This window comes from Chiroxiphia lanceolata, chromosome 6, assembly GCF_009829145.1.
Source record: "Chiroxiphia lanceolata isolate bChiLan1 chromosome 6, bChiLan1.pri, whole genome shotgun sequence".
Lineage (NCBI taxonomy): Eukaryota > Metazoa > Chordata > Aves > Passeriformes > Pipridae > Chiroxiphia > Chiroxiphia lanceolata.
The window spans coordinates 11,753,771-11,777,544 of record NC_045642.1 but is presented as its reverse complement, the minus strand read 5'-3'; the positions used below and the strand labels follow the sequence as shown (position 1 = coordinate 11,777,544).

The 23,774-nt window shown below is 41.8% G+C and overlaps 1 protein-coding gene across 1 annotated transcript in view; it reads right to left on the bottom strand.

The window, feature by feature from the left end:
* Positions 1 to 645: 645 nt before the first annotated feature.
* SCUBE2 (signal peptide, CUB domain and EGF like domain containing 2) overlaps positions 646 to 23,774 on the bottom strand; it is a 43,501-nt gene continuing 20,372 nt past the window's right edge. Inside the window, exons 11-22 of the mRNA XM_032690343.1 lie at positions 23,598 to 23,720; positions 23,001 to 23,117; positions 22,291 to 22,377; positions 21,455 to 21,559; positions 20,066 to 20,221; positions 19,502 to 19,705; positions 10,704 to 10,871; positions 7,987 to 8,148; positions 6,590 to 6,787; positions 5,859 to 6,011; positions 4,798 to 4,877; positions 646 to 4,072 (exon numbers count right to left, since the gene is read on the bottom strand). Coding sequence (XP_032546234.1) covers positions 3,920 to 4,072; positions 4,798 to 4,877; positions 5,859 to 6,011; positions 6,590 to 6,787; positions 7,987 to 8,148; positions 10,704 to 10,871; positions 19,502 to 19,705; positions 20,066 to 20,221; positions 21,455 to 21,559; positions 22,291 to 22,377; positions 23,001 to 23,117; positions 23,598 to 23,720 — 1,706 coding nt within the window. The 3' untranslated portion in view covers positions 646 to 3,919. The remainder of the gene's footprint in view (positions 4,073 to 4,797; positions 4,878 to 5,858; positions 6,012 to 6,589; positions 6,788 to 7,986; positions 8,149 to 10,703; positions 10,872 to 19,501; positions 19,706 to 20,065; positions 20,222 to 21,454; positions 21,560 to 22,290; positions 22,378 to 23,000; positions 23,118 to 23,597; positions 23,721 to 23,774) is intronic.

The following is a 23,774-nucleotide window of genomic DNA, read 5'->3' as shown; positions in this document are numbered from 1 at the left end:
ACTCATTTACAATTTCATATGACTTAATTCTACTTTTTAATTCTAAGAAACTACGCCACTGAATTTAATGGAACCGTGTTGCAATCTTAAAAATATTCTGTGAATTTATGTCTTAATACAGGTTTTCTCTTTGTTTTCTTTGGTTTGGGGGGGTTTTTTATTCTTTTTAAGTTTAAACAAGGTAGTTTGGTGGGGTTTTTTTGTGTGTTTAATTTCGGCTTTTTAGGAAAAAAAATCAGATGAATCTACAAAGTAATAAAATACTTCGGAGTTACTTTAAGTTGTTTATTCTGTCTTCATTTAGCTTGTTACAACAAACTAATTAACTCCAGCTTATCCTAAAGGAAACATTTTTAGAATAATTATTAGAATTAATACCAGGATAATTCTGGTATTATACTAGCTAGAATGATGTGCACCACTAAATATGTGAAGAATTGTATCTTTATGGGTATAGATGCAGGCTAGTATTATACTACATGAAACAGAATGCTATGGTAAGCAGATGTTCCCAGGATAAAGTCTATCTGATGTGCAAAAACTTGCTACACATCCATTAATTTTGTCACAGTACTATTGTTTAGCACAGCAAAGATAACTTAAAGTATTACCCAAGAACTTCATGCAACTAAAAGTTCACTGGTTTATTTCTCTTACCAAGAGTAACAGTGTGAAACATTTTACATTAATTTACAATCATGAACAAGATCCTTATGCTTATCTCATGTAGGTGACATTAAGTCACCCAGTTAACGCTAATTATTATTTCAGAAATTAAATCTTGTTTTATAAGGTTAAACATTTTTTGAATCATTTGTTGCCAAAACACAACAGTCTACAACCACACAGAAAGTAGAAATTAAAATTTCTACAGAGCCACTACCATCACTATGAAGATACAATGCCAAGTGTTTACAACATTCTGCAAGTTATCACTTCTCCCAGCATTTAAGAGAGAAAAAATTCCCTCTTCACTTTTTACTGTACACACAGGAACTACAGTAAAAGGGGAAATCTTGATTCACAATGTTAGATCAAGGGTAACAGAAGTGCTTCTGAGTCATTTACTTTTAACGTAGAAAATGAACAGGGCTGTGGAAAAATAAAGGACTCTCCTCCAAAAAAGGGCAGGTTTTCCCCTTGGCCTCGGACCGTACACCAGACACATACACTCCTCTCCTTCCACAGACAGCAGCAAAAACGGCCTGTGCTCATGGGGCAACAGAGAAGCAAAGCTGAGATCCACTGTACAAACCTGAGGTGAGATGTGGGTCCCAGGCAACCACGCAGAGCTGGAACTGTGGGACTGCAAGAGGAGGTGGAGTGCGATGAACCCAGAGCTCGAGTCAGTAACTCATGCACAGAGCAAGAAAGCCCTATTTCACCAATTAGAAACTTTTGAAGGTCTCACAGCTTTGGTTATTCTCGAATCCTTGTTGAAACCAATCACTGATTCGTGTGTCACTCAGCAACACGCAACAGAACCGTTCAGATCTGTAGCCTTCCTGGGAGGGAACACGGCAAGAACTGTGCTGCTTCCTTTGGCAGCAAGCACACAGACACTACAGCAAAGCCACTCCACTGGGCTTGGCCCAAAGTTGGCACACCATGGTCACTCCCAGTGCCCCACTACCAGAGCAGAACTGCAGCATCTCAGAGTGCTCCACTGCCACACAGAGATGGCTGGTGGGTCACTGGGACTCACTGACACACTGCATCTGGCATGGGAAGCCGCCAACAGCAGTGGGGTAAGGGCTGTACAGCCAGAGGGAAACTCTTGAACTACTTTCCTGGGATCCCCCCATGACAGTACACTTCCTCACAGATGCAGCAAAGTCTTCTCACCACCCTTCTGCCTGTTTTGGCATTCATCAGCCACTCCTCTCACCAATCACACTGCCTCATACCTTCTTCCAGAAAACCCCTGTCCTCCCTCCCCCCAGAGGCAGCAGGACACTGTTCAGGACTGATTCTTCCCCTGCCCAAGCCTGGCAGCCCTGTTTCTGGAATGGACATCCACCACTCTGCCAAGGCATCCACCAGCAGCAGCTGCAGCCAGTTAGGACACAGCTCTCCCTCTCTTGGCAGCAGGACAAATCATTTTCCTCCTCTGCCCAGACCACGGCAATTCCTCCACAGCAGCAGCAAGAGGAAGACAGTGTGCCATCCTGAGAGACTCTGCTCCCCATCTGTGGCCAAAGCCATGGCCCCTTCTCATCACAGCATGGCCAAGACATGTCCTTACCACACACGGGCTGCATTGCCTCACGCCACAGAGGAGGGCTGCCATGGCACAGCAGCTCAGCCAGGCTGCATTTGGGAATACCCATTTGCTCCCAGCAGTGCAGGGAAGAGATTCAGACCCTAGCTCTTGATGAGGGTTCGCTCTGTCACACTGTGGGCGTGGTATTATTCACATACAACAGTTAAATACCACATACCAATGCAACGAAACCCAGGAGATCTGACTCCACACCCTAGGAAAGGGACCGTTTGTCCTGGCTACACTGTGAAGGGCCAGTACCTTTCCTAAGGTGGCTCAGAGAGGGAGTTTGGTGTCCACTGCACCCTTTGGCAAGGCCAGTGACCAAAAGACAGAAGTCATAAGTCCATTTGCAAATGTGTGGGACTGCAGCCAGCTTCCTTCAAAGCAGAAAGCCCCCAAGGTACATTATTCTGAGGGAATGGATTGCACAGCCAGAGGACATGTAAGTGTGGATAGAAAAGCACTGAGACAACATTTTGATCAACACAGTCCTCCTTACAGGCCCTCTCAGAATAGCCTTCTCTCACACAGGAAACAGAGCCTGAGGAAAAGGACACAGAGCTTGGGAATCTTGAACAGCATTTTGCCATAGACGACTCCTGTGGCCACAGTGTGGCTGAGTCATTGTATCTCTCCTTCTCTCTAGCCGGACAGGGAAAGTAGCCCTTCTCTGCTCAACAAGGCCATTGCAAGGTGCTCAGACAAGATGAGGAATATAAGGATTGAGGCTCATACCTTATCCAGGTTTAAACAGTGATGTACAAAAGCACAATCTATGTAAAGCTTGCATTTAAAATGAGGCTTCTGTGTTCAACCGCAGGTGCTCAGAGAACAGAGGCTTGCACTGCTTAGAAGATGCCTTGTGCTGTCCCAGACCTATGCACAGGAACAGCATTTTAGCAAAGAATCTGATCTGGTTTAACAGTTGCAGACAGCCCAAAATGGAAGTGTTCAGTGGGTCAGGGCCTGTTATCCGATGCTGTGGTGCCCTTGGTTTATTCTGGTATCACTCCATTTAAACAAACAGGTCATTAGCATGGACACAGTGTGAGCCAGACCCCAAACATTCAAGCTAATATTCAACCCTTTGCTTATTCCTCCATATGCTTCATACAACACATAGTTCAAAGAAAAATTACACCTTGTGCAATTCTTGGACTCACTGGTTGGCTCTGAATTTCCTGCATAGCAGAAGTTAAGAGAGACATCAATCCTGTTCTCCTTTTCAGCGAGACCAAACATGAACCCAGCTTTGTTGAGGTAACATGCATTAATGGCAGCCCAGGGTTCATCCCAAACCACACTACTTAGCTTGTCTGTCCTCATTAGCTTTTAGAGTCACTGATGAAGCAACAGGGCAGAGCTCTACAAACTTCTGCTTGGTGCCATTCAGTTACAGAAATTATGGGCAGTCTGTAATTCAGAGGCCCGTGAAGTATCCTTGGTACCCAACGAGTATTAGCTGGAAAGGAATCAAAATTTTGTTCACCAAAATATTTATATTAGCTGAGAAAGCCAAACTATGCCAAGAACGGAGCTGGCAAGCTTCCTTGGAGTGTCTCTGCCAGTGTGTAAAACACAGAAAGCACCCCCACCTACCACAGCCCCTCTGTGCATGCCCAGGGCTGGTTTAGCTTTTAAGTACAGTGCCAACTATTTGTAAGGCCTCAAAAATCTGGAAACTTTTGAGCGCAGCAGCCGAATGAAGGATCTTGGGAACATCTCTCTTGACTCTTGGGCTGTGTACTTGAAGTAGTTCTGTGGATGTGCCAACACGTCAAACAGTGCTTTTATCAGCTTCTTGTCCTAGAAAAAGGAAAGCAGTATTACAGTAATTCCAGAGAATGATTAAGGTCAGTATTACCAAAGTTTAATGACTGTTTAACTCATAAAAGACTACGGGCATTTTACTTTTCAAGTACTAAGACTTGGAAACTAGTGGAGCAAGGCTGACGTTCAGGCCCCAGGGATATCAATGGAGTTTCACATTAGCAGTACCAGGATTTCTTCCCTCCTCATACTTCCAAGAACAGCAAACAAACAAACAAACCACAGAAGAAACACACACTTGATCTTATATCCAGCAAAATAAAGGTTTGCTTGGGATGACATGCATTCAACTTGTCTATGCAAGTCCCCTAACTAAGGTCAGAGAAATCCACAAAGAGATATTTTTTGTACAGGAAGGAAAAACCTTTGCTAATCTACAGGCTACAAGTAGCAGCACCAAGTGCTTCCCCAAGAAATTAAATGCCATGTCCCTCAGTCTGCTCCACCACTTCCTTCCAGCACAGTCTACTGAAAGGGTTATCGTTACCACAGATTTCCCTAGTAGGTCTGATACACCTTTAATCCCCCTGGGCAAAGGGTCTCATATCCATTGCTCTGCACAATCAGGATCTGCTGACTGACCCCATTTCCCTGGAGCATACACATCTAATGCACCAAGGAACAGACCTGATGCAGAGCAGGAAGCAAATTCAAAACGTCGTTTTCAATCAAAACCAATATACTTAGTGGAAGGAATGTACCTTAAGTATTTCTTGATGATTTTCAGATGCATAAAGTCTTCCATCCCGAACAATGTCTTCTATTAGTTCTTGGTAATCCTCTATGGGGAATGCACAAGAGAGTAATTTGCAGGTTCACTTCACTTACATACTCAATACTTCCCTTGGTTCTTCTGCCCCAGGAAGAACCAGTAGTACTTGGCCCTCAAATTAGCAGTCAGAAAATATTCCAAATGCTTTTCTGTAAAGAAACTACAAATACTGTTTACAATGAGAACAGTGTACCGTGCTGAGCTGCCCAGCATCAATCTGTAATAAGCAAAAAATCATAAAGCACTTAAGAATGTAGTGCACACTGTAACCACCAACTGCACTGCAGGAACCCATCTGTAAATACCTACAACCTGCTATTGACTTTTTTCCACAGGAAAAGGGATAAAAAAAAAAGGAGGTATGGGGAAGCTTTCCCCTGGAAAATTAAGTATCCACTGTTGATGAAACTCTGCAGACTGCAGCAAAGATGATTCCTCCATCATTAATCCAGTGTGAACAGAACACACAATATCACTTCTCTTATGCTGAAGTGCAAAGCCTCAGCTCCAGTTTCACTTCTGATGATTCTGGTAAGGACAAGGTGAAAACCTTTCCCCTCAAGCTTATTTTCAATATAGGTATTTTGCTATCTGATCACGAATGGTAGTAGCAACATGATAGATCAGAGGCACTTGGGCTCTGCCTACTTCCTAACTGGGGGCACTATCGCCACCTGAAGCAACCCAGAACTGGGAAGGCACAAAAGTGCATAAAACTTAGATTCTAGTTCTGAGCTCTGCAATTTGCAGGCCAGAGTCCAGAACCCCAGATCTTTCTTTAGGTCTGTGGAAGACTGGAAATACGGTGGCACTTAAGACTACAGTGCAATGCAGAATTTCTTTAATTAGCTTTAAATGAAAACAGCTACTGGGAGCAACTCACAGTGACACTGCTGAGAGCACTGGGCTACCCTGCTGCTTGGGGAGTGGAGTTCTGCACTGCCGCAGCTGCACTGGTCCACATAGGCTCAGCTGCTCACACCCACTCACCATCATACGTTACATAAGGAACTTGGAATCCTTTGGCACTGTTCCCTTCATTCGACTTGAACTGGATCCACAATTTCTTAGACCTAGAAGTGAAAGCTATAGGGCGTTCGTAGGTTTGACAGGTCTCATACGTGGTCACTGAGTTGGAAGAAGCTTTCAAAGGAAACACACAATAGGCAGTTATCTGATGGTGCTTCACACTAGCAAACAATTAGAAAATAGGTTACACTACCATGACAAAAATGCTTGCTGGTGTTAAGAAAAGTCCTCAAAATGTGGCAGGCCATCAGTGGATGGCAGGCCATCAATAAGTGACTTCTTGGTCAAGGAATATTTTCCCCTTTCCTGAAAGAAACAGCCTACTGTTTGAAGGACATGACTATACTAGAAACTGAAGCTGTTTATTCACACATAGGCACCTTCAGGGGATTAGCAAGTATCTCCTCTTTCCTAATCTAGTCTAGAACTAGGCTCAGCATAGTACATGGTTAGCTAGCTTGAACCATCTACCCGTTCTTAACAACTTCTCAGAGTTCACTGACACATCATAGCCTTGCACCCTTGTTTCACCCAAACCTATGGAGCAGCATTACCAAACAGGACTTCTCAATTTGCCATTTAAAGAAATTTCAACCCTTAAAAAGAGGCCAGCCAGGCTACATTTAGTTTATGTAAACAGAAATGCATGTGAGAAAACCGTGTTGCCTGTGTTGTAGATATTTCAGACTTACAACTCTTTCTCATCACCAGGTAATCTCCACACTCATCTTCTATTGGTAGGAATATTTCTGGAACCACAATCAGAATACGGCGCTTTGGCGGTGGGTTAATGTTCCAAGTGCACTCGGTGTTTGCAGGATAGTCCCCAGGATAGTTTGGTGATTCAATATATCCAGTGTAATCTCCCAGCTCACCTCCACACTGCCTGTCTGAAAAAGCAACATGGTATGCAAGACAAGGAAAAGTGAGGGCATCCCACAGCTCCTCTGCAGTCACTGTCAGGAACAGTACACGGGTGACAGACTGGCACCCTTTTCTGTTTGCAGCTGGAGCAGCTACAGTTCTTTTTGCCAGCTTCTCTTCACACTGCTGCCTGCTTCTGCCTGACTGTTTCAATCAATGTTGAGACATAAAAACACAGATTAGTCCCTGTTAATACAGCAGGTGCTATGGACGAAGCCATAGCCAAGCAGCAAGGCAAGGCAGTTCTAAGAGGGCACAGCTGTGGTAAAGCAAGGATGCACCACTTGCTTGTACCAGGCAGAACTTTTATACAAGTACCAGCTGAGGTCAAACTGGAGCCTGAGGTGCTCTGCTCAGTCACCATACCTGCAGCAGCACAGAACAGGGAGTACAGCAGGCCCTTTCTCTGCACAGATCAGCATTGCTGGCAGTAACAGAGGGTAAACCCCACTGCAGATTGCTTTGCCAGTGCTCCCCAACTCTGTGCAGCAACAAGGGTTTGGACACTACAGCCCTGTAAGAGTGATATGTGGCTGTGACATGCCCAGGGATCAGATTCTGTAAGTGGGAGACATGCAGTCTCCAGAAAAACATTTCTGAGTAGGTATGTGTGCATATGTCTGTGTGTATATAAGTGTCTCCAGAGGTGGTTCTGAGCAGTCACCTCTCTGCCTTCTATTTTCCCTCTTTAATTTACCCTCAGCTTCCCACACTACAGCTACCATAAATCTAGAACAGTGGTTCTATTTGTAGTTGCCTTTTTCAAAGGCTGTTATTAAGAAGAAATGATTACTTAGAGCTGTTAAGTTTTGTGAGCCCACTCCTTATTCCTTTTAATAGGAGGGGGAAAAAAATCAGGGTGCCAAGAACACAAACTCTGTTATATGAGGGGAGAAAGGATTTAATAGCGAGATCCTAAGCAATCCAGCACCAACAGGCAAGACACAATCATCACTTACCATACAAGAATGATGGAATCAGTCTGCAGAAATGGTCTCTCATAGACCTCAGTAAGTCATGTGGGGTGAAATGCAGGCAGGCAGCAAAAGAGGAGCAACACCTCTGCCTTCTCTCCAAGCTCCCTGGAGCAAAGCTAAGTTCTGCCCTTAGCGCCACTCTGAACATTAATGGTAAGAGATCATCAAAACCATCTTCCTGTACTTACTTTTGCACTGTGTTATATTTGTTGACCCATCAAAGTCAGTAGTGGTGTTTCCAGGGCATGCAATGCAGTAATTTTGTCCAAACTCAGGCTGGTATGTCCCAACTGCGCAGCGAATACACCGATGAGTTGTGGTGTTATAAAAATGGCCAGGTGAACACTGAACTGGACAGTAATTAAATACGCATCATGGTTAAAAGAGTGGTAGTAGCATAAAATATGACTTTATAGATTTGTATATGACCTAGTACAATTTCAGCAGCTGAAATGCCATATTCATAAACAATGAGGGTAACAAAGGAGAGGTAATTGAACAAATTTCAGTTTATCAGCTCATTTTATGCAAGTTCAGAATTCCCAAATGCAACACAATAGAGCAGTTCTGTGTGAAAGCAGCAATAAAAGACATGGAGGAGTGAGTATAACCACCATGATTTTGTAAGAAGGACTCCAAGTAGAACAGCGTGTTACCAAATGGTTTAGCCACAGGCATTCGACTTGGAAGATGGACTATCAGTGGAAAATACTAATTAAACCTTTCTTCCCTGCCTGCTCATGCCAGGCAGCATGGGCACTGTTGCTGTATTTTGGATAGCCCTGAAAGCAGCTCAGGCCAAGCAGAGGTGAGAGATGTTGGTCCTCTACAAGGGGCACGTTGTATCAATATTAGTGACTAAACTGGTATACTGCCACCTTCTCTTATGGTCACACCTTGTCCTTCAACAACAGACCATGACTCAGGGTACAGTCACCTCCACCAGCTCTGCTGCTACTTCATTTCATCACATCACAAAGTCATCACGTTAGCAAGACACATGAGCTCTACCCCTCACAGGGCTTGCTGAGAGCACTGCCTGCATCACCAAAGGGAGGCTCCATTCTAACACACCAGCTCTTCCATAAACACAACAGATTTTATGGAAGTTTTAGATGAGAGATAGACAGATGTAGGGGGAAAATACTTTCTAGCAGGCTTGCAAATTTTATCCTAGTTCCCTGCATGCAGACAGGAAGATTTCCCTCTCTTACTGAAATTTGAGAATACAGGGCTCTAAACACCTCTGTTTACATCTCTAATTTGCAGATTTTCATTTGATTTTGCCTAGCTATTCTGCACCTATGCCCATCATCAACTGTGTTGAAACTTAAAGCAGTCAGGAGCATCAGCCATATGTTATCTTTGCTCTTAATTCCATCACTACCTTGCTTCTTTTTTCTTGTGGGATTCAAAAAAAAAATTTCCCTATTCCTTTTACCTCATTTGGCAAGTTTATCTCTCTAGCTCAACATCAAAATAATTTACTATCTACTATCAAACGTAGTTTTCTGTGCTGCACAGTCCCTTTTTTCTATTCTTTTTAAGCTCTGCTTACTCCTAAATAATTCTAGTCTTGTTGAGCTTTGCAAGCTAGCTCAGCCTGGAATCCTTCCCTACGTGCTGCCCCAATCCAAATGCTTCAGATACAAGTTCCAAATAGTTCTTGCATCTGTGATTCTATGTCTCATGTGGCCTCTTCCACATGCAAATCCCTGAGCTCTTCATTCCAGTTAATAGAAAAAATTCCTTTAATCTCCACTCCAATTTGAAAACTGAACCTCATTTATAGACTTGATTTTGTTTATGTTAAAATAAAACTGAAATCACTTCCTCTTATCTTGATCCAAAGTTTTTAATGTGTTCTTTTAGTACTTCAATTTTTCAAAATTAAGTATGAAACAACTCCATTAGTGGATTTAGTGATTCTTCTGAAGAAATCTTAGATATCACAGTATTACCAGTAACATTAATTCTTTAACAATACTGCAAAATTCTTATAATATGTTGCAATTCTCAATAGTAAACATATCTTAACTGACACTAGACAGATCTCTTAATGCAAAGCACTACCAAATGTTTGCATCAGGACCTTATTTCCATACCTTATTTTCACTCTGCAGCAGTAGATTTTCTATTAAGATTTTTTCCTCAGGTGATTTTTATAAGCAATTTTCTTTTACCCATTCTTTAGGACATTGAGCAAATCATTATACTGATTAACATTTCATCTCTCTTCACAGACACATATATTGATCACCATTTTCAGAGACAATTTTATAGCTGCCTTTCAGCTTTTTAAATTTTAGATACCAAAGATGCTAACAAAATTCCATCATTTTTAGAGATATGATCCCCATTTGATTTTCAGTCCTGTGATAAAACCTTGGGAGCTGATTGCATGTCAGCTCCACTGTGATCAAATTTAGAGGGTTGTCTGAGGTGCCACAGGGTTAAGCTGAATGCTCACTTTTTAGGTTTAGCCCAAGGCTCCCAAGCCAGTTTTCCATTATAAACACAAAGAAAATATTTTCTTACTTATTCACCACGACTGAAATCACCTCCTTTACATTTTCGTGTTGCTGCTGCACTGAAAACCCAAAATGTCTTGAGACTTTTTCTTCCTTTTGTTCCTTTATATGACTCTTCACAGATTAACAGCTTTACTGACCAACTTAGGTAGATCTCCCAGCCCTTTCTAAGGTCTTGTCTAAAAATCAGTTATAGAAAGAATTCAGGCTTTACTGAGTTTCCTTGAAGCCAGGCCAGGTCAGCTAGCTCTGAGACTGATGCAAGGATTGATCCTTGAAAGGAGAAAGACTCTTCTCTTAATGCCCTGCTTGGAGCAGTGCCAGTTACTTTTGCCTCAGAGTAACAGAGTTCATCAAATAAATCTCGACCTTACCTTTGGCCTCACAGTCCTGAAACAAGGATGCACTGCTATGTCTTGTCGTCAGACCTCCTCCGCAGGGAAAGCAGGATACTCTCCCAGCTTCAGGCTGGTATGTCCCAAGGGGACACGGCAGACACGGTTTGAAGCCATCAGGAGAATGTTCACCCGGGGAGCACTGATCTGGAAGAGGAAGGATACACTTGCTTCAACCTGTACATTATAGATGAAGGCGTGTTACTGAGCCTGCACAGGACCTGAAACCTCGTGGTGAAAGTGCTCTCCTCTGTACTTGGGAAGTGGGAACCAGGGTTTCAGAACTGAACACAAGCAACAGCATTAACAGAGCTTAATACATCCAATGTACAGTGTCAGACAGAAACAGACACTGGTAACCTTTGGTGCTAGTGAGCTCTTCTGTGAGCTGGAATGGATTTCATGCTTTGTTGCAAGGCCACACTGGACACTCGGCCCATCCAGTGCTCTCTGCTCATCTGCACAGTGCAACTGCGTACTGACCATCTCCTCTTTCTAGTTAAAGAGCTCTTGGACTCCTCCCAGGTGAAATAATTTAGTACTGAACCTAAGAGGCCAAAAATGTACTTCCAGATCTCTATAAGTATTTTAATCTTAATGTTATTGAATATTCATACTCCATAACCATTAACATTACCAGATTGTGTGTGAACCTCGAGCACCACAAGTAATGGGGTAAATTCATTAAACTAAACCTTATGCATGCCTCAAAGACTTTTAAAGTAGAAATATTCTTGCCATTCCTCTGATACTGGATCTTAGATAATTATCTGTGCAGTGGATTGTTGTGTTCTGTGTGGTACATGGAGAGCGCTAAATCTGACTGATTTTAATTAAAACACACACCTCAGTATTATCTGACAAGCCCAGCAATGTTTATAAGTATCTTTGAAAAGTCCTGGTTTTCAAACTTTTCACAAAAGAACTGGCTTTCAGTGCCAGTATTTAATAATTACCCTGCTCTGGAAAGGCACAAAACACTGTTGCAGTTGTTCAGCTGTGCTGAAAAATTCTGTCCTTTTAAGACCTGTTACGATAATAAACTGTTAGTTTTAGTTTATAGCTCCAATAAATCACTCGGTGAATAGCTGTTTTGTTAGGAAGCTAAATTGGCCTTGGCTTCATTTCAGGATATATGACTAACAACAAGCAGGGCATTAACTACCGGTCATGATCAATGATGAAGAGTTTTGTTTATGGTTGATACACTGCGTGGAAGAGTGAGTGTTCCTCTTTAGCTTAAAAATAAAATACAGCAGGTTAAGCAATGCTCTGTAGCTTATCAATGAAAGCTTTTGAAGAAGTCTTAGCTCTTGGTTCTAACTATTTCCACCACACATCACTTCTGCCCTCGTAAGGACACACATTCATTTGCTCCCACACTTTTCAAGCCTTTCTCCATTTTATAAACATTCCTACAGAGCACTCATCTCTGTACACTTTGTGCACTTCAACAAACATGAATGAATTAAGGCTTTCATTGCAGCACTCCTAATAAGGTAAGGAAAGAGCACTATTTACAATTCCATGGCAAGGAAAGACAATCAAGGTTAGTAAAGGTGATTTTGAGAAGTGGCTACTGACTTCAGAAAGCCTGGAGCAATGGAAAGACCAGTGCAAATCTGCTTCCCTCAAAAAACTCAACAGCTCTATGAGAAATCCATGCTCTGAATGGCCCCACTAGAAACTATCTGCTCTCTGCTGTCTCCCCTTAGCCTGTCTTTTTCCATTCATTTTAATCACTTGTCAAGTTTGGAGTGGTTTGGGGTTTGTCTTTTACACTTGGGAGAAGGAGTAACAGAATGTTACTTTACATTGACCATACAAATTCAATATTAGAACTGTACTTCAGGTTTCCTGAACTTGCTCAAAGTCCAGCATAACAGTAGGACAGCTATCAGAACTCAAAGAAAACTTGTCCCAGGTAGGAATCAAACCCACTACTTATGTGGAAATGTTACATTTGAGAACTTATCCCATCAGATCTCTCTTGACAACTTTATTATCTGCAGCTTACTTGCCTTGACACCACATGTTGTAAAATTGTAGAGTTCCCTGTGGAACAAAACTGAGTTAATCTAAATCTTCCAGGATTATTTAGCAAAGTGTCTAATTTCTGAAAATTTGCATTGAGGAAATAAACTTAAAAAGACCTCCTCAGACATCACTGAGATCCTCCAGATGGGGCATCCTTAGATGCACTGCATGACTGAACTCTGAGAGGAAAAGAAAGATGGGACAGAAGTATCTGGTGGTCTGTTTCTGTGCCTTACCTCCACACTGAGACACACTGTGAGCTCCAGTTAATTTTTGGTTTCCAGGATTCTGAGAACTGGGGCAAGAGTAACAAGTTATTTGTCCTTCCTCATCCTCATTAAGTTTTATGGGGGCATAAACCACACAACTTTCTCATTCCCCATCATAGTACGTTCACATACATCAACTAACAGCAAGAAAGAAAATATCAGATCTAACACCTAACACTAACATTTTGTGTCTGTGGGTTCAAACCCAAATCAGGTTGCCAGCTGCTGGATTGCTAGAGAAAGTGCAAGGTGATAGAAAGACTATAGTTACACAAGTATTAGATCTGGTCAACTGCAATGTAGCAGTTTCTGTGCACTGAGAGAAGGCTGATATTAATCTGAGATCAATTAAGCTGTTCTGGAGCTACACTCCAAGTGCTTCAGGCTCCATTTCCCACTTGCACTAACTGTTCCAGGGATGCACAGTGGCAGGTCAGCAGGATGGTGGGCTATGCTTGTGACAATCCCCACAGAAGAAACACAGGGCTGAGACAGTGAAACACGGGAACTGTATAAAATCAGTTTAGGCCAAACGGTATAAAATCAGTATGGACCAAAACAAAACTCTTCATTTAGATCTGAACCAACCAAATCAATATTTTCTTTTGATTTTCCTAAAAGGTGTCAACAACAGAAAGAAAACTGTGTTAAAAAAAAAGGCTAACCAGCCTCCACCAGCACTGTAATAGGGTGTTCAAAACCAGCTAAAAATGCTGTGTACAGTGTGGTGGTTACAGCCACGCACTAGCTTGCAGAGAGAAAAGGATCAAGTAGGAGGACACAGGACAGGCTGCTCCAATGTTAAAGGCCATGTAACATCTCCTCAGCTCTTTCAGTACAAACTGCAGATTAAAATGAAGAATATCTGCTTGGGCAACAGCATCCTGCTGGAGAAGAAACAGGCTGAGAGAGGAGTCCAGCTGGATGAGCAACAGGCTTGCTCTGTGCGCCCACATGGTTTGGGATCACAGGACACCACCACCCGAGCTGGTCACTCTGCCCCAAAATCACTGCTCATCATTATCAGAGCCCCAGCGTGTGGAGGGGCCTTCCAAGACAGAGCAGGTGAGGGGAACACTAATTGCTTTTACAGTAGGGGTGACTGGCTTATGAAGTAGCATATCTTTCTTCTGAGACACACCAAACACTTCAGGCTTTTATAGATCCTATGTGCATATGAGAAAAGAGGTTAATACACCCAGATACGGATTTAGCTATTTACAGTCTAACAAATATTCATTATTCAATGCAAATATTAGAATTACTCCAAGTGATGTCCAAGTTTTAATGCCTCAGGCTCTCAGACATATCAGTTTCTTCACATGACCACATCAAGCCAAACTTTTCAGAGTGGTAAAAGTGTCCAGACAATTTGATCCACAAACACATTCCCTGTAAAATGCTCCAAGTTCTTCCTCGTGTTCCACCCAGAAATGTTTCAAATAAAGGCCACTCATCTAGTAACACTGGAGTACAGAGCAGGGGTAATGTGGAAAGCCTGTTTAGAAGCCCACAGCATTCACCAGGGCCCAATTTAGCATAACAAACATACTTAGTGTTAGATTCAATTATAGTAACATTAATTATAGGGCCATTATTTCAACACAGAAATAATCTCCCAGAAATCCATAGGACTGTGCATAAAGCTAGGATGAACCTTCTCTTAAAAAAAAAAAAAAATACACAAGAAACACCTCTAAGAAGTTTGACCTTTGCTGACATCTGTTTAAATCAAACAAAAAAGAAGTTTATGAGCTTCATTTCACAAAACTGCACAGTCCCACCCGACACATGGGAAATACCCAGTCAAAACTAGATCTGAAGATTTGCAAATAATGACATTAAAACACAATTCCACTGGCTGGCTTTGCTCTTTTTTCAGAAACCGGATTGTTTTTCTCCAAATGAACAAAAGAACCAATTGCCTCTAGTAGACTTCATTTCTGCAGCCACTGTCTTTGTTTATCTTCAATACCCATTAAAAACCTGGTCTAGAGTCTCATGCAGCTGTTTTAAAGAAAAAAAAAAGCAAAAGGTTTTCTGATGCAAAAACAAGAAGAAAAGAAGGGGGGGGAGAGAGGGGCCCACGGGGAATCAGGATTAACAGTTACAAAGACATTTAAAGGCTCTTCCCCTCTTTTCAACACATTAGCCTTTGAGCATTTGCTCCTATAGACAAACGCTGTAGTATCTCAGGGGCTGAGAAGGTGAACCTCATAAAGGAGGTCATGATCCACCAATTCACCATTTTCTTTAGAATGATGCCTTGACTTTATAAGGAAAATCACCAAAAAGGGATGCAAATTGATTCTGAAGCGGCATCCTTTAAGTTATTGTGTTTTAGCAGTTCACACATTTAGGTCACATGAGAGGGTTATGCATTCTGAGGATTTATGCCTTAAATCTATAACTGTCAGAGCAGGCAGGTTAGCAGAAAAATAGCACCCTTTCTCCCCATTTGATAGTTCTTTTTTTCTTGTTGGATTTTCAAAAAATTCTTAAAAAAAAAAAAAAAAAAAAAAAAAGAAAAACAGCCCTCTGCTGTGTAACATGACTATTAATTATAACAAGTGCAAAGGAAGGCAGCATTTTGCTTTTCTATTTAAATCTCCCTCTCATGCTTTTACAACGCCAGTACCATACCACATCTAAACTTTGAAATCTCACTTTGGATGATAAGTTAATATCTTATTTGCAGGGGGCAAAATTGCTGAATGCTGAGCAAGGAAATGCATTGACACCTCCCATGCAAGATGAAGCTGCTTATGGTTTACATCAGAGCAGTGCCTATGCCAGTGCTGCCCATCCTTGCTCTTCTCTGAAGTGACAGTCCTTTGGAAGAACCCACTTTGCAGCTACTGTGGAGCAGGGACACGCTCACATGTCCTTTTACACAGCATTTTCAGGAAATGGTAATCCTCATTGCCTCTTTCCATCTCTTAAAGCACTGGCGTGTCCAACACACACACACACACACAAAAAAAAAATCAAATGGAACAGGCAAGGTGTACTTTCAACTCCATAGGATCAGAGTTTTAAGCAACAGAAAAGCAGCTAAATTGCTTGTTGTTTCTTCCTCAGTGGAAAGTCCCTGAGGGCAAAAGGATCCCAATAGATATGAACTTATTATCTTTCAATATGGAGGTTTTGGTAAACCAGTTTCTGATAAAGAATTGTTAGTATTTAAACAGCTGGTCCTTTGGCTGTTAAATCTGTCTGAAGTCTAGCTCATACTGGAGAATGGATACTTGTAGCCAGGCTGGTGAGTGAAACTGCATTCTCCCCAAGACAAATCTCATCTCAAGGAAGCATGTAGCATTTCCAGCATCCTCAGATAGTTCACATGCAGTCTTGAAGCGCTGACATGCAAATATGCATTTCTTTACCTGAAAATTTACTTCAGTGTGGAAAGATTACACTTCTCCTATGAGAATCCAGTTCTCTGGGAAGATTGATGAAAGTTCCATATTGCTATATGCTTTTCCTGTGATATCCATTATTAGAAACCTACCACTGGTTGCCCCTTGGAAGCCATTCACAGGACTTCATGGAATTAATCAACGTTAATTAATCAATTCTGAATACACTTACTTATTGACACAGAACTCGCACATAACGAGGCAGACAAATGCAACACTTGAACCTCTAAAGCACTAGGAAATCCCAAACAGAACCATACATTGAACAGCAAACTTGAAATAAAATACACTATGCCTGTAATCAGCAAATTCCCTTTTACTGTCAATAACTGTTTAAAGAACAGCAGACACACATGCACAATCCTCCAGCACATTAAGAATGATAAAATACTTTGGAAATCACATCTAATCTGCTCCTGGTGCATTTCTAAAGCTTTCCTTCTGTGCTGTGCCCCACTGCAGACAGCGGGAATTAAGACAGGAAAATCAGGAATAGTACTACCTCACCAGAAGTGTGAAACCAAATGAAGTTTAGTTTGCTGCTCCAACTGCAGGCCAGTTATCCTACACAAAAGCTGTCAGAGCAGGTGCTGGAATTTCCCTCTTATGCTGCTCAAATATAAATAATTTTTCAGACAGTGTTGTGCCAGGATAAGTCTACCACAGGAAGAGCACCAGCACTAGACTGTCTGAATAAATAAATAAACCTTATCTAACCTAGCCATACTCACAAGTATTTGAAAACAATGAACTAAAACTCGCATTTTACTCATTAACTGTATCACAGAAAACTTGTAAGTCCCTGTGACTTACTTTGTTCCCTCACTGCTTCCTGCTCCTCCAGCCAGACCGAGCAAAATCTCTTTGCCAAAGTCCTCTGTCTAGAGACTACATCCACCACCTGCACTGCATCCATCTGCTGACTTAGTATCTCTTGCTGTACAGTCCCTTTCTCCCCAGAACCATTAGCGTATCTAGGTAAGCAGGGCCTCAATCCTGCCCAGAAGTTCTCAAGCAGCTCTGCAAAACAATCAGATCAAAATAAAAAACCCCACCCTGACTCTCCCACACACATCCCTGAGCAAGCTTCTTCCCCTTCTACACGCTGTTCCTACTCCATTCTCTTCCCTCCAGTCTATTTCTTAGCTCATTCTGACTGGCAGCCCCAAGCAGCAGCACCAGCCCCCCAGTCCTGCCTTGACCATACAGCCTGGGACAATCAGCTTTTTCTAAGGAAATGAGGCGTACGTAACAATACGGCCTCTGTGGGGACTTTTGTGTCCTCTCAGCAACTAGTGAACCGTCTGTCCAGCTCCCAGCAATCTGACAAGTGATGCAGAGAAGTTTCAAAGGCACTAATTTTCTGTACATTTAACATAAATAAGCAGGGAACATGCAAGTGGAAGGAGAGAAACCTTCTTAGCATCCCTGCAAGTGAAAGGCTGTAGTGCAAACTCCATCTCCTGTTTGATCACAGTAAATATACACAAGGATATGGTCTGAATACTGCAGCTGAAGAAAGGAAGATGATTTAATAATTGCACCTTGTTAAGCATGAACAAATCGAACCATAAAGTACGAGACTCACAGGAGATCTTACACTCATTTCACTGCTCAGAGCAGCATCTCTTAAGACGTCCAGAGCAAACTGTGGCACCAATTCAGCAACAGAAGAGGCCCAACTTTTGCAAGCTGTTCTTTAAAACATTGGTCTTCATATGCTCAGTGACTCCTTTAGCCATAATCAGGCTATTATGCTCACCACACCAGTTTTCCAGGCAGGCATTCCCCAAAAGCTTCCTTTCTCTCTAAAGGCACAGAAATGCCATGTGTGCTTCTCACTTGTACTGAGACATTAAACTGGTTCTGCAGCTGCCTAAAAAAAATTGTGTTTCTTTGGTGTTCAAATTTCTGACTGTAACTCACATTGCCTTCTCTACCTGCTGTATTTTTAGCTTACTCATTGCTGTTTTTTCCAGATGAAAACACAAACTTCTTCAGTCATACTGTGCTCTGTACAATGGACTGAGACAGATTTTTTCAAAGTCTCCCTCCAGCATCCAACACAATAGCTTGAAAACACCCACATAAACTCATCTTGGTGAACTTTCCAAAGTTTTTCAGACTTATTGCAATGCTACAAAAAAAAAAAAAAAAGGAAAACTTACAGCTTTTTCCGACAGAATTCCTGAGTAATTCCCTGCTTGCTTGCACAGATGTTTTAAACAATTTTTCTGTTCTACAAATCCAAGTTTTTCTAGAGTGAGCAAAACTGGATTGGAAAACCCATTCTTAGGCCAAATGTGTTGCTGCTGGAAGACGTACTAATTCAATCTGACAAGCATTTTAAAGGCTTGCTGATCCACAATCCACCTACATGCTGCCTACCCCATGCAGCCTGAATTAGCTGTCATGGTTGTTAGCCCCTGTTAAGACGTAACATCTGACCCCTCTCCTTAACTTTTGTGCTTTGGAAGCATTTATTTTGGACTGCATTATGGTGGTGCCCTCCAGTGCCACGATAATTAAGACTTTTCTCAGTAGTGGCCTATAAAACCCCTATTCCCCATGAATTTATAACTCAGCCATGAAGATTCTCTGGGACTCAGAGCTTAATGGGCAAAGCCAAGGGGACTGTATCAAATTCTGCACAGCCTTTTCTTTGGGACAAGGGAGAGATGAAACGTGCACAAGTTCAGAAACACAGTGTTACACTGAATATTAAATGTAGTATTAAAAATAGCACTGGTGATGTCAAGGCCATTGGTGCCTGACTTTATTTCCATGATTTCTACCTTTGAGCTTATTGCAGGCTGTACATCAGCTGTAACAAGGTGCAATGCACTGAACCCTTATTCTACTCTATAACACAGCAACTGCCAACAATAAATACACAGAGAGACATCTTGGTAGCACTAACAGTAACCCCCACTTCACACACAGCCCTCCTCTCTCCTGGACGAGTATCCCATGATCCCTCCAAGCTCACCACATCTGAGCAAAACAGTAAAATGCACGTGGATGGTTTGTTCCTAATTCACACATAACTTACCACATCTGTTACCCAGATGCATCTGTCCTACACCACAGGACTGCTGTGGCTCTGAGGGCCTGAGAGACTTTCTGGCCACTTCGTGGTCCATGCCAGAGACGCGGATGCGGAACTGGTCCCTGCTGACCGTTTTCCGCAAGGTTCGAATGGTTTTACGGAACCTCTTTTCGGTCTTCTTCCGAGCACAGCGCACATCACATGTGTCTGAAAAGCATCAAGGGTGAAAGCTACTCTAAGTGACCGTGCACAAAAAAACCCACCCAATCCAAAACACCAACCAGTGCAAATCACTGAGAAATCACTTCTGTGCACAAGTCTGAAATCTTTAAGGACTACACCAAGAGGCTGGAAGAAAATAAATCAGATTGCAAGACTTCAATCCATGGGCAGATCTTAAATCTTTGAAACTATCCCCATCAGTCACTCTTTCCGAACCATTAATTTTCAAAACAGGAGATACTTTTTGTTACCATTTTGCATACAGATAGAAGTGAAAAAATACGGAAATTAAGGAGCAAACGGCAAGAAGCTTCAAACCGCACCTTGGATTATTTTCCAACCAACCTGTCACCTCCTTCCGGCTTGTTTCAAGCTCAAAGTCCGCAGTGATAACAATTTCTCTAGTCGCTGTCAGTCTACTGAGGGCTCCATGAACTTTCTTGCCAGAGCTGCATGTTAGGTTTACATAGTGGAAGCTCTCCATTACTGAATTATGTCTCTCTGTATGAACAAAATTAAAGGATGCAGAAGCTTGGCCAGCTTTGTTATTGAACATTCACCAGTGCTCAGCAAATGTGTCATCATGAAGAGTTAAAGAAGAGGAAACAAAGACCTCCACATGCCAGTAAACAGAGTTTGGTCAGTTTTTCTACTGGCACACCCTAACATAGAATTGTGACTCCTGTGCACCTACAGATGTGCTGCCAGGCTGAGACTGGGGCACTGCAGCCCATCTGAATCACCACTAGGATGGGAGCTTGGCTGCAGTGCTCAAACCACATCCCCTGGGCTTTGCTACCAGGTTCTAAGGAATTGCCTTTGCACTATGCAAAGTATCTTAAAACCATGACACTGCCTACATCAGGCAGGCTACACAAGGGAAGAAATTTTGTACACATATGAAGAATATGAAAACCACATTAGCTTATAATGGTGTTTAAATTAAGTAGTGGTTGCATATACAAGACATTTGGAGACTATTTTCATGGCTTCAATGAGGAAATATTATTTAGTTAAAGAAAACACCCAGAATAAGCTTTGGTTCTGGAGTACATAACTCTTCACTGAGCATCTAGGGTAGTTTCTCACTGTTACTCTGCTTCGGACAAACAATCAGACACACTGACTCATCATATTGTTTAATGACTCCTTTTCCCAGCTCCATTTATTTGATTTTATTTTTTTATATGTACTTCTCCTCATTCGCTGCTCACTTTGTAAATTCACAGACTGTACTTTCTGATTTGGAACAGATGGAAGAGCTGACCTCACTGTGTCCGTCTGGGGTTGCTGAAGTATAAGAGGAAAACAAGGGAAAAGAAGAATAACCCTTTGACAATAGAGTCAGCATAAAAGGTCAGGAGATTCTTCAATGAGGCATCAGACAGTAAGAAGCAGGTGAGAAGGGACAGATAGAAAGATAAAAAGAAAAGGAAGAAAGCAAAAGAATGAAAAGAATAGTTAATTTTACTGAGAATTTATTACCAGCGTTACAACAAAAAAAGGAGAAGGACTTTCCTAGTAAGATTGCAGGGATGCCACAAGGAAATCCTGTGATCTGAAATAACTACTGCAAGAATCATGGCTGGGAAGGAGCGTGATTCATGAGGTCAGCGAAGAGCAGAAAGCCTGTAGTCCTCTATGCCTTGCTTATGGTGTACTTCATATCTGGAAAGCATTGATAACCTCTGAGCTATGGCTCTAACCTGCTTACCTGCATTTTTATTTTCATACCTGGTATCATCTGTTCCAGACCTTCTTGAAACATCTCAGTCTTTTTCAAACTACATTTTCCTTCATTTAATTTAAAGGTTACGCTTATCTTGATGGCTGAAGCATCTTCAGGAAGAAACAATGACATGTTACTTTAAAAAAAGGAATAGAAAATTTAGATAACCCTAATGTCACATCATCGTAATGATGGCATCAAAAAATACGCTGATATAAAGTGAAAAAGTAGTCATCACAGAAAACCTAAAGAGATGCCATATCCCTCCTGCTGTGAAGCTGGTTCATAACTTGAATTGGAAGAAAATGTGGTGAATTTTATTTTAAAAAAGTAAAAAGAGAAGCAGAAGAAAAATGAGAACAAGTTCAGATCTGCTATTGGGTAAATCAAATAAGAGTTAGCTGCAATCAAAGGAGATACTCCAGACCAGTTCAGCAAATAGTTTATGTCAGTATAAAATAGCACCTCTTATCTGTTTAGCTGTAAATGCTTTCTAAACTTTACTGTCCAACAGCTCATTCTAAACATATTGTATTTTATGAACACTGTCCAGTCTGGATGATTAAAAAGAGGCATGACAATCCTGGTCTGGCTGTTTATTTCACTACTGATCTTTTCCTCTTTCCTTATTTTCAGGTCTTAGTTTGAGTGATACTGATTGAAGCAGCACAAGGGGAATTTTTCTGCTGCAATCCTGAACAACAATCATGAGGATGAGGAAATAGAAACAGATGGAGCATAACAGAGAGTGAAAATAGGAAGTCAACAGAAACACCTTTATTTCACAGTTATCACCGAAAATAAATCAGTCAAACCATGTAACAGTAAATGTTGTGATTACCCAGCCAGCTGGAAGCATTTGTATTTTGCTGCTTTTTCTTAAGCTGAGATGACCTGCCACAGGTGAGGGTGTAGGCATCTTGTGTTCCTAACAGACAGACCAGAGAGACAGAGAGTAAAGGCATAGGCACAGTACACAGACTGAAGACTCCTGTATTATGAAAGATATATTTAATTTGTTGATCGGTGTCATCATCATCCTCACCTTTTTTAACAATGTTGTTCATAAAATACTCTACATTAGAGCTTGTCTTTTTCTAAGCCATTTAAAAGGTTCAGGAAGAAAAACAGCATCTGTCCCACGAGCACCAGCTGAGTCCCCATGCCATGTCCTATGAGATGAAGGGGTTGCACAGGCAAAATCCCAGACCCCACGCAGGGCTGGAATGCCTTCGCCCCATTCAGCAGTGGCTCTCACAGCCAATTAAGGAATGGCCCAGGGAGCACAGAGAATTCTGCCCTGTCCTCCCCAGCTTCAAAAAGACAGTTGTCATGAGAAGGGAATCTGAGGGTAGAGTGGTTATAAAAGACAAGGAAAGAGGGGCTTTCCTGGGACACTGTCAGGGATGTAGCCCTTTATTATCTGTAGTGAAAGAGGAAAGATCCCTGCTGATTGTCTCCTTCTTGGGGCTTCCATGACAGTTAGGATATTTGCCCCACTTTACACTCTCTGCAGAATCACATGCTTGTTTTTTGTTAGTTTTGACTTACCAGAAAACACCTGGACATCCGGAGAGCAGCTTAAAAAGCATCTATCACTCCCACCACTCTTAATGCAGTGCAGCAATACCTTGGGTGACATATTATCGGGCAAGGGACCTTTTGTCTCTAAATAAGATAAAACAAATACTCACAGAATTAAAACATCTACCTACACCCTACTAACAAATTGACAAGCAGTTGCTTTTGTAGCTGGTACCTGAGAGCACCCATGCAATTAATATGCTGCTTAGACAGAAAATCAAAGCGAAATAACATCACTGGCAGATGACATCACATAAGCAATTTCCTTTATCATGAGCAAACCTTCTCATGCAGAGAAACCAAAGGAAATGGAAGAATGAGCTAGACAAAAAGCACAGGAAAGAAAGCATCAAAATCCCTCAAAGTATCTCCTGTTTTTGGGGTTGGTTTTTCACTTGTTTTTATGGGTTTCAACATCATTACCATCATGCCTTGCTACAAAGCAAGGCGGAATACTGGGAACAATGACCCATACCACTTAACTGGACAGACCATCAGATTTGACTGTAACCATATGGCCATCACACACATCAGGAGTAGAAATGTATTCACGAGACACCTTACCAACACAATCCTTTTTGTTCCAGTGTAACTTGTAGCTAGAGTGACACAGGCATTCATAGTCTCCCTGCGTGTTCACACACAGCTGTTGGCAACCACCGTTGTTGATGCTACATTCATTAATATCTACGGAGGAAAGGTAAAAATAGTTACAAAAAGATACTCTTCCAAAAGTTCTGT